The sequence below is a fragment of the Dipteris shenzhenensis genome, chromosome 2, assembly GCF_047967505.1.
Source record: "Dipteris shenzhenensis isolate YYH24624 ecotype China chromosome 2, Dip_SZ_1.0, whole genome shotgun sequence".
NCBI classification, from domain to species: domain Eukaryota; kingdom Viridiplantae; phylum Streptophyta; class Polypodiopsida; order Gleicheniales; family Dipteridaceae; genus Dipteris; species Dipteris shenzhenensis.
In genome coordinates this window covers 34,542,205-34,552,535 of record NC_141597.1, presented here as the reverse complement: position 1 = coordinate 34,552,535, position 10,331 = coordinate 34,542,205, and the positions used below count along the sequence as shown (strand labels likewise).

At 45.5% G+C, this 10,331-nt stretch overlaps 1 protein-coding gene across 1 annotated transcript; it reads right to left on the bottom strand.

Annotated features, from left to right (window-relative positions):
* Nucleotides 1-787: 787 nt before the first annotated feature.
* Nucleotides 788-5,370, bottom strand: LOC147904673 (FT-interacting protein 7-like). Its single transcript, XM_087387902.1, has 2 exons — nt 3,260-5,370; nt 788-2,337 (listed from the first exon to the last, which is right to left on the bottom strand). Exons 1-2 carry the CDS (start codon nt 5,102-5,104, stop codon nt 925-927), a joined length of 3,258 nt encoding a protein of 1,085 aa, XP_087244028.1. The 5' UTR covers nt 5,105-5,370; the 3' UTR covers nt 788-924.
* Between the last annotated feature and the right edge of the window lie 4,961 nt (nt 5,371-10,331).

Here is a 10,331-nt window from a genome sequence, read left to right as displayed (position 1 = left end):
TGTTCTTTCCCCTTCCATTTCCCTCTTCTCTTTCCATATCTCTTTCCCTCTTTCCTCTACTCTTTTCCTCTCTCCCTCTACTCTTCCCCTCTTCCTCTTTCCCTCTTTTCCTCTATTCTTTTCCACTTCATCTTCCTCTTTTTCTTTTATTTTTCCCTCTTCTTTTTGCTCTTCTTTCTTCTCTTTCCCTCTTCTTTCCTCTACTTCTTTCCTTCTTCTTTCTTCCACTGTTTCCCTCTTCTTTCTTCTTTCCTCTACCCTTCCCCTCTCTTTCATGTGATTCACCTTTCCCTCTTCTTTCTTCTCTTTCCGTCTTTGCCTCTACTCTTTCCCTCTCTTTTCCTCTTTTCTCTACTCTTTCCCTCTTCTTCTTTCCTACTCTTTTTCTTCACTCTTCCTCTTCCCTCTTCTTTGTCCTCTATTCTTTCCTCTATGTTTTTCTCTTTCCTCTACTCTTTCCCTCTCTTCTCCTCTCTTTCCCTCTTTCCTCTACTCTTCCCCTCTCTTCTCCTTTCCTTCCCTTTCCCATTGCTTTCCTTCTCTTTCCTTTTCCTTTTTCTTTTCCCCTTTCCTTCTCTTTCATGTGAAAAAGTCTTGCAATGGATGAACTAACATTGAATTGTGCACATTTATTTCCTTGGGGGAAGGGGAACACCATATAAATTCCATTGTGCCGATTCTTTAATTTATTAAAAACCAGTGCGATAGAAAGCAATTAGGTAACTATGTACCACTATATTATATATGAAATTTCAAAAACATAACATGAATGGTTGGGGGTTAAGTCCCCTAAACCATAATATGGAGCATACACAATTATTGTATAAGCCCAAGCTTTAGCTACACCTAGCCAATGTGAAGCACATACAGGAGACGTGGTGCTTTAGGGGACAAACATGTACATTCCAGCTAGTGTCTATCCATTTATAGTATACGATCAGATTGAGCTGGCAGCCTTCTGAAGAAATTGAGTAAGGTTGATGGCATAGGACTTCTCAATCTAGGATGCCTAAGAAAATAAACCCCTAATAAGAATGCTGCAAGACGAAAAGGTGCAACATATAGTACTACAGCGGAGAAGAAACAAAAAATGATGAAAACCAAGGTGGCGCGAGGGTCACGCCATGTAAGCAAACCTTGCACTCGCTCTCCTTGGGTAGCAAAATCCCCCATTACCATTTGAATCCGTCTTGCAAGCCCACGGAGCCTCTCATAACGCATAATGACAATTTCGGGCGATTTGGAGGTGGGCACCGAGTCGAATTCCTCATCTAGCTCATCACGATCCACGAGCTCAGCCTGGGAGAGACGCGGGTCCATATGTGGGGGAGATCGAGGGCGAACTCGATACTGCCACATGCCAATAAGACACATGTAGAAGAAGACAGTGGGAAGGATGAGCTCAGGATAGCAAAGAAGGATGAGGAAGAGGAGGTGTACAAGGATGGTGGTGAGAGGGTTGCGCCATTGCCGAATATCATGCATCCATCGAGAGAGAGCTTGAAATCCTGCAAGAAAGGTGGCAATCCGAAACCAATTCGCCTTACTACGACGCATGCTCCATAGGCATGAATCTGAGTCAAGGATGTATTGGACGACCTCAGGGCGAAGGGGGGGCTCAGAGCGAGAGAGGCGAAGTGCTACAATCCTCATTGCTGCATTGCGCAAGTGGTCTTGTTGTTGCATGGCTAGTGGGTAGAGATAGTGCATGCGTGGTAGTAAGGGGGTTGTGTATGTGTGCATCACATTGAGGAGTGACGGACAAGAGAACCTTACTGCAACTTCTATGTTGCCTGTCTTCTTTAGCCCTCCCGGTGGTTGTAGCACAAGCAAGGGGTATGAAATCGTGTATACCCTATCAGCCTCTAGGGTAGACACCCGTATGCGCACCTTCCCTATGCGTGCATGCTTTTTGGAGGATGCCACTCCCTCTTGTTGGTCTAAGTCGGCATTATCAAACACACAAAGTGTGAGGACTGTGCATGGGTCATACACCTCCCATGTGTATTGCTCGTTCCAACGTGGTGCAAGACTATCGACGATGGTGCGTGTGCGTACCCATTTAGGGCCATACTTGGCCACACAATAGGCATCTGTGGCACCACGACCATCACGAGTCTTCATAGGAAGCAGGTCCTGTGCGCCGAGGATGCCCACCTCCAACAAACCGACAGGCGGCTTCCAAAGTTGTTTGGCAGTGGGACGAAGATCACTAGAAAGATGGGCAGCCTCCTCCATGACATGGTAACCGCCATCCAAGCAAAGTCGTAGGTGGATGCGGCCGTGGAAAGTGGACTCATCGGGGCTGCGTTCAAGGTTAAACCACTTGGATGCGACCTGCAAGCATTCAAATTCAGATTAACTTACCATGACACGCTACTTTTAGAAACTTATTCAATTTGTTAATTTGTTAATTAGAAATTTTGTGCTCCTATTTCCATTGTGATTTCACCTACACCCTTGTCCCTCTCTTTCTCTCCGTCTCCTTTCTCACCGCATGCTTGGCATATACTATTTCTCTAAAATTAAGGTCACGTTCCGTCGACCGTTATGACAATCTGAGTACTCGCGCTAAGAATAGTAGGATGAAGCTTACGTGATATTGGAAGAAGACGAAGGACTAGACGAGGAGGGGCTAAGAAGTCGAACAGGAGGAGTACGGAGGAGGAGTTAAGAAGAAGAAGAAGAGGAAGAGGGAGCAAGAAGCCTACGTGAGTCGATTGGAAATGGAAGAAGAAGAGCAGGAGAAGCAATGAGGAGGAGTTAAGATGTGTATAATACACCTTGCGGTCGTCGAGGCGGCGTTCGAAAGAGTTGATGTGGAAGGGAATGTGGGCGAAGAAGAAGAAGAAGAAGCCGCCGCCTACGTGATATTGGAAATGCAATGATATGAAGACGAAGAAGCAAAAACGAGAGCAAAAACAAGAAGAAGAAGAAGAAGCCGCCGCCTAGGTGATATTGGAAATGAAGCAAAAACGAGAGCAAAAACAAGAAGAAGAAGAAGAAGAAGAAGAAGAAGAAGAAGAAGAGAAGCAAGAATTCTAGGATGAAGCCGACGCGGTATTGGAAATATTGCAATGATCGGAAGAAGAAGAAGAAGAGGAGACAGATTGTAGAAGGATGAAGGTGCAGAGGAGACATGTGGAGCGAATAAGAATAGATAGTAGGATGAAGCTTACGTGATATTGGAAATGGAACCAGGAGAACAAGAAGCTGAAGAGGAGGAGGAGGAGGAGGGAGGAGGGGATAAGGGACAAACCTGGCGGTCATCGAGGCGGCGTTCGATGGAGTTATTGTGGAGGGGGATGTGGGCGAAGCCAAGGACCTCAAGCTTGTTGTTATCAGGGTGATGGTCTTCGAGGGAGAGGAGGAGCGGCTGATCGAGGGGCTCAGCAGCCACAAGCAAAAGGTCTTCGTTCCAAAACGGGCTCACACTCTTCCTCTTCGCCACCCTGCTTCTCACCGTCTGCATCCCCAGTTGTATCTTCACGCTCACCTCCGGTACCCTCCCCCCCTTCCCTTCCACATCCTGTGCCTCTATCACATTCACCCTCACATACCATAGCTTCGGCGACATATACACCTTGCTCCTCGTCGTCATCCCTCCCCTCCCATCTGATTGCCATGCTTCCACAAACGCTTCGTCCGCTTGTGTCCCTGCCCACACCGCCACCATCACCTCCCCCTTTACCTTCCCCACCTCCCCCCTCTTCCCCTCCAGCCTGTACCACTCCGCTGCCAGCGGACTGTCCGGTGGCACCCTCGTCGGTACCTCCGCCACATCGAAGTACACCACCCCCAGAAAATCGTCCGCCTTCGCCTTGTCTTCATCCCACAGAGATACCTCCAGCATCCCCGCTTGAACCTCCCGGTCTTTCCCGAATGCAAACACCTCGTTCCACTCCGGATTCAAGTTGCTCGCCACCGTCCTCGTTCGAGCTACTCGGTTGCCCAGCGTCAACCGGACGTAGGGGTCCGAGCTCCCCGTTATGTCTTTGGCTGCCAGCGACTGCGCTTTCACCACCCTGACAAATAGATATTGCATCTTTTCCACCAGATCGTAACTGCTCATCTTCTCTCCACCGTATGCACCCAAGGTTGGGTTGGTGTCCTTCAGAGTGTAGTCGGATTCCTTGGCAGGCGCAGGAGATGCATGAGTCGGCCGCTGCTCGGATGCGGTTGCTGCAGCTGCTCTGGCCACGGACGCCTTGATGTCGAAGTGCACATCTCCTCGAGGTATGCTTTCGTATACTTCCACTTTGGGTTCTTCAGGACTTGGGGCAGAAGGCGGAGTTGTGTCAGGTGGCGGAGACGGAGCATCTGCTGGTGCTGCCGGTGGTGGAGGTGCAGGTGAAGCTTCTGCAGCTGGAGGAGGAGGCGAAGCGCCAGTTTCTGCTGGTGCCCCTTCTGGGGACGCTGCAGGCGTCTCAGCTGGAGCGGCTTCAGCTGGAGGTGGAGGTGGAGGTGGAGGAGGGTCAGCAGCAGCAGCATTTTCCTCCTTGGCTGGTGGCGATGATTCAGCTTGAGCCGGAGCTTGATCAGGAGCTGGAGCTTCGGCTGGCTTTGCTTCTTGGTCGCCCGATGGAGCTACAGGTGGAGCAACTGCAGCTGCCGGTGCAGCTGCCTTCTCTTCGACTGGAGCTGCGGCTTTCTTCTCCTCCACGGCCTTGGGATTCTCGGGGGCCTGTGGAGCTGGTTCCTCAACGTAGTATATCTTCAAACCCAGCTCCCCTTTCACAAGAGAGAAGAGTCCTCTCTTCTCCAGCGGGTAAAACATGAGAGCTTCCTCCCCTTGCTTCACGAAGATGCCCCCGCACAGCTTTACTCTTCCCAGAAAATTGCTACGACGCCCTACGATCCTCTTCGAGTCGGTGTATACGTTCGCCTCTAGGTCTTCATCTCGGCCTACCATGTCTCGCGGATCACTCACGGGAAACTCTAGCCTTTCGTTCCAAACGGGGTTCAGATCTTGGACTATTATTCTCGTCCTCTTTCGTATCCCATCAAAATCTACTTGGACATAAGGGCTAGCGGAGCCTTGGCCATCCTTTGGCATAAGATTTTTAGCGCCGATGACCTCTACGATGAGCTTCTTGGTTGTCATGGCGCCCTTGTTTAAGGGCTCTCTTCTAATTCTCTACGTCCACAGATCTTCAGTCGAAGCGAGAGCTCTTGCGCGACGGCATTTCTTCAATTGCCTGTTTATTCCCCAAGTCGTGATCGCAGTACTGGGCCGGCAAATTTACTTCAAACCCCCCTCTCTTTCTCTCTTGCCTCTGGCCAACGCCTCCCCCAAAGAAAGGACAGGACAAGCCAAGACGATGTATGAGAACTAGCACGGCCTCGCAACCTAGATCCTTGAAAGTTGAAACCTACGCAAGGGTGCTGAACATTGTCACCTGTCTCAGTATTCTTATATTTCACACGCTAGCCCATTGCTGACTCGCGATCTTCTTTAGCGTCGACATGATCCTAAACCTGAACCGATAAGGACGCAATCTCGTTTTATGGATTTTCTATAAACCCAGGTCTTGAACTTTGTGCTTGCTTGCTGATCAAGTCCGAATATCCCTTCTTTTTGGTGGCTGCTTTGGCATTCCCACTCTATGTCTGTCGGAATCTGGCCGCACATCAGTTCACCTTTGCTGTAGCTTGGGCACTTTCGCAGAGATGCTTTGGCAAAGTAAAACTTTTGAGCACTAAAGGAAACAGTCGAATTGTCTAGCGTGCGATCCAGCCGTTGCTCTTCTGCTTGTAACTGAATTCCGCGTCTCGTGAAGGATCCCATCGTGCTATCATCATCTGCGGTTTATCATGCTTTACCTTCTTTGCGCTCGCAAACTGTTAATGTAAGTGCTTTGCCTTCTTTGCGCTCGCAAGCTGTTAATGTAAGCTTTGGGAGACGAGACCCATATGTATGGACGGTCTGATGTTAAACTTTTGGAGATCCGCGTCCACAAACTGTGCTGCTGTTGTGCGCTGCGCTGCGGATTGTTTGACAAACCTACCAGACTGCAGCCCACGTAAGAGGCTAGTGTTCATTGCGCTCGTGATACATAACATTTTAGAGCACATAATAATAGGTGCCCCTAACATTGAATCATATTTGGAGGCGGAAGTGGTAGATGATCCCAAAATATTTAAGCATAAGGAACACATAATAAATAGGGTCCCAATGACTTTTATTCGCCTGTTTGAATATGTGCCCCTAACATTGAAAAAATCATATTAATTAATTAGTTGGGGGAGGGAGTGGTATATGATCTCAAATATTTAAGCATAACGAGCACATAATAAATAGTGTCCCCTAATGACTTCTATTCGCCTATTTGAATAGGTGCCCTTAACATTGGAAAAATTATATTTATTAATTAGTTTGGGGAGGGAGTCGTATATGGTTGCAAAATATTTAAGCATAAAGGGGGGAGGGGAGCACATAATAAATAGGGTCCCCAAATGACTTTTATTCACCTATTTGTATTAAGAGAGAGAGGCGCGAGATGAATTGAACTAAGGTTGTATTAGCGAGCCAAGAGATGAATTAACTATGCTCAGAGGCGCATGCATTAAGGTATCGAGAACCTGCTCGAACCTTCTCGAAGCTCCTCTCTACCTCTATATATCCTTCTCTATGGGCCTTTCAGTTTGCTACCTTCTCCTCTCCTCTCCTCGTTTACCCCCCCCCCCCCCCTCCCCTCTCTCTCTCTCTCTCTCTCTCTCCCCCCCCCCCCCCACGCTAGCTCCCAGCCCTCCCTTCTAAGTCGGATGCTTCCTCCTCAATTGTCTCACCCACCTCCTCCTCACCAGCCTCCTCTTTCTCTCAGCCAGCTAAGCTAATTAATTCCTCAGAGCCATAGGTTAATCAAATATCAAAACAATGCAAATAATTAACGAAGAGAGGGGGAGTGATACAGAGGGAGAGAGCAGAAGATGCGCATAAAGGAGGGCACATGATTTTTTATCACAAAATTAGGATTGATGTCCAACTGATTGGAGTTTGAAAGCACGTATGGTGAGGGAGATTAGGGAGAGCGAACAAAGAATAGATGCCCCTAACAATGAAAAAATCCCAACAATGGCACCCCTCCCCTTGCAAGTCGTGACCAAGTCAATCACCGAAATCCCCTTCTCAACTTCCCTGGCTCTCCACTCAAGTTCCTGCTTGAGCAGAGCAGCCACCTCCGCTTCCGGTAGAGGAGAAAACCTCTCGTGAGGGACACCAGATAGAGCCTCAGCATACGAGCGAGACTCCTTTGCTTTCTCGTGAGACTCGTTAGAGCGGGAACTCTTGGGAACAGCCACCGAACACCCATTCGGGTCTTTGTCCACACCGTCAAATTGCAGCAAGGTAGGCTCACTCGTCTTGTCACCCATTGGCACCTCCTCAAAAGCCTCAGACATACTACACCATCGTCTCTTCAGCCCTCTCTCAGCCTGAGCATAGTTTTTTCTTCTAGGAGCCGCGCGCATATGACAGGAGCAATCTCAGAAGTCGAGCCGGGCAGTCACAAAATATTTAAGCATAAAGGGGAGAGGGGGGCAATAATTAGTCTAGTGTGGGGGAAGGAGAGAGCTTGAATTAAATAAAAGGGGGGGGGGGGGAGGGGCATTAAAGAAGAGGGAAGTGTGAGATTAGGGAGGGGGGCACCACTTATTAAAGGCCTTAAAGGGGGAAGAAAGAAGGTTTTGGGTTCTTGAAAGTTTTTGGACATAGTCTATGGATAAAATAAATTAAGCCATGGAGAGACATAGTTTAATTATTGCATATATAAATTAAGCCATAGAAAAACATAGGTTAATTAAAGTGTAAATAAATTAAGCCTCCGTGCACCAAAATTAATTAATTAATTAATTGTGTTTGGTAGGAGAGGTAAACAGGCTTGATTAGAGAGGTGCAATACAGTCAAGAATAAATTGTAACATTATATCTCATGACATAAATTTTATTTCTAAACATGGGTGACAAATAAGCTGGTTGGGCATCGCCGATAACATGTTACATTTTAATAAATAGAAAGGAAAGGAGTTTTAAATAAGTTGGGCATGACCACATCAGCCCATATACATTTTATGAAATAGAAAGGAAAGGACTTTGAAAAAGAAGATTCACATTGTAGATGGAAAACTTGAAAGTAGATTTGCCTACTCAATTGCACACTTGAAATCTACAATTATGATGGCATTTAGGAAAGACATATTATACATGTTGCACAAGTAGTCATGTTTTTAAAATTTAAGAATAAGGCATGATATAATCGTAAAAGAAGAGATGCAAAATAATGCATTGAAAACATGACATTCTTTTTATTTCGACGTGTCTTTTGAATGTAGACAATAGATGAAAAAGGATACAACAACCTCATGAGTATTGTGTTAAAGTTTGGAAAGTTGTCATGGTGCTTTCTTTTTATATTACTTCATCATAATAGCTTTTAAAAAAGTAAAAAAAGAAAAAACATATAAAAATACTTATTCAAACAAAAGAAAAATCATTGAATAATAGTTTACTAGTTGTTGCAGCATCTAAAAAACATCTAACTTTTTTGTAAAGCCAATTACTTATTATTTGACATTGGCCACCTTGTGGGGTATGTACAAAGACATCCTAGTCCATGTTTTATCATAGACAACATGCTTGGGGCATTCAATTTTACTAGTTGTATTCATGAATGCTTATTCAACTTCTATATTTTGCTCCTTCTCACAGTGTGTATCATTTGCTTGTTCTCGTCAAATTAGAGATCCCTCTTGCTTCATTGGCCATTCTTGCTCTTGCTTTGCCAGCAATGACCCTCAATGTTTTTGTATTCACAACAAATTTGGCATGCCTATATTTACAACCTATGAGACAACTGAGAAAACTTTTGTGTGGATCCCCTACGTCTAACATGGCAAGCCTGTATGCACTATTGGGAGGCTCCAACCTCTTAAGTCATCACTTACCTAGACAAAAGACCTTGTCGGCCAAATTTCTTTAACTCTTCTAATCAAAAATAACTATGAGTTTGAATCTTGATGCTGCTAGCTATGTGTCCTAGGCTCCTCAATCCTAGATCGATTGCCACACATGGATACCTTTCACATTAGGGACTAGAGCCATCCTAGCATTAGTTTGTATAGGGGCCGAGCCACCTTCGAAGGTGTTATTAATGAGCAAATGCTTTTGGATAAGGAGTTGTCATCTAGCTGACACAATTGAATGCACCAAAATATGGTGATGGCTTTGTAAGCGTATACAACGAACTAGTTTAAAAAGTAAAACAATAATCATTTTAGGTCTATCAAGTGGTAGAGAGATAGCCGACCTTTTATTTGCTCCTTCATGTCATGGGAGGGGGCACCATTGTGGATTGAATTCCTTTTTGAAGTGAGGGCTAGCAAGAAGGAAGAGTGCCTCCCTTTTGATTCATCCCTATCCATCTCTCTCTCTCTCTCTCTCTCTCTCTCTCCCCCCCCCCCCCCAGTACTAGATCAATACTTGGTCGATTTTTATTCATTACCATAGACTAGCTATATTCATGAGTAATTCCCACCAGCTCTCTAGTTGAGGAGAGAGTATATCAACAACAGAGATAGGTGAGCCAATTGACTTTACTCCATTGATCAACTTCTTACAAGTTATGTAATGAATTTTGGCCTATGCAAAATTCTTTTATCTTGACCAAATCTTATGTAATTCTTCTTCGGTCCAATCCTCAAAGAGCCTATGTCTCCTTCTTTCAACTCTTATGGCATCCTCTTTTGATTGGTACTTATTTTGTCTACCCTAGGCCTTTCTAAGTCTTCTTAGGTCGAATCCTCAAAAAGCCTACATCCACTTCCTTAAACTCTCATGGCATACTCTTTTGCTTGATTGTCTTACTTATGTTCTCCTAAGATTTTGAGAAGTTTTGTTCTAAATTCTGGAATACTTTTGTGCTTAGATTTAGCATTATAGGAATACGGAAATATGCCAAGTGCTTGAGCTCTACGATCCTCATTCCTACCCCATATGGGCTCGCCTTTTTTGTGTTCCAATCTTTGAATTATTTTTCAGTTTTAAGGTAAATCATGTGTGGTGGTATTGATTTCCAATTATGGTTATAAATTTCTTATTTTGATTAATGAATCTTTGGAAACACGCTTCTACATAAGCACAGTTTTGATAGTGGTTTGGGATGCCGACTCCAAAATACTCACATGTACAACCGGATCCACATCAGTATCCCAAACGGGAAGATGCCCCAGAACTCATGGTTTGATGACGGGTGCGAAGACATGAGATCCAACCTCATACATGAGCAAACTTTGGGGCGTTTGACAATGTCTAAGGCATAGTGGATTCCACACCA

What these genes read in the sequence shown, in the direction of transcription:
- LOC147904673 (XM_087387902.1), bottom strand. Translation starts at nt 5,104, where the DNA reads ATGACAACCAAGAAGCTCATCGTAGAGGTCATCGGCGCTAAAAATCTT. An exon ending in GCCGCCTCGATGACCGCCAG is followed by an intron (nt 2,338 to 3,259) that starts GTTTGTCCCTTA and finishes GAATGCTTGCAG; the next exon opens with GTCGCATCCAAGTGGTTTAA.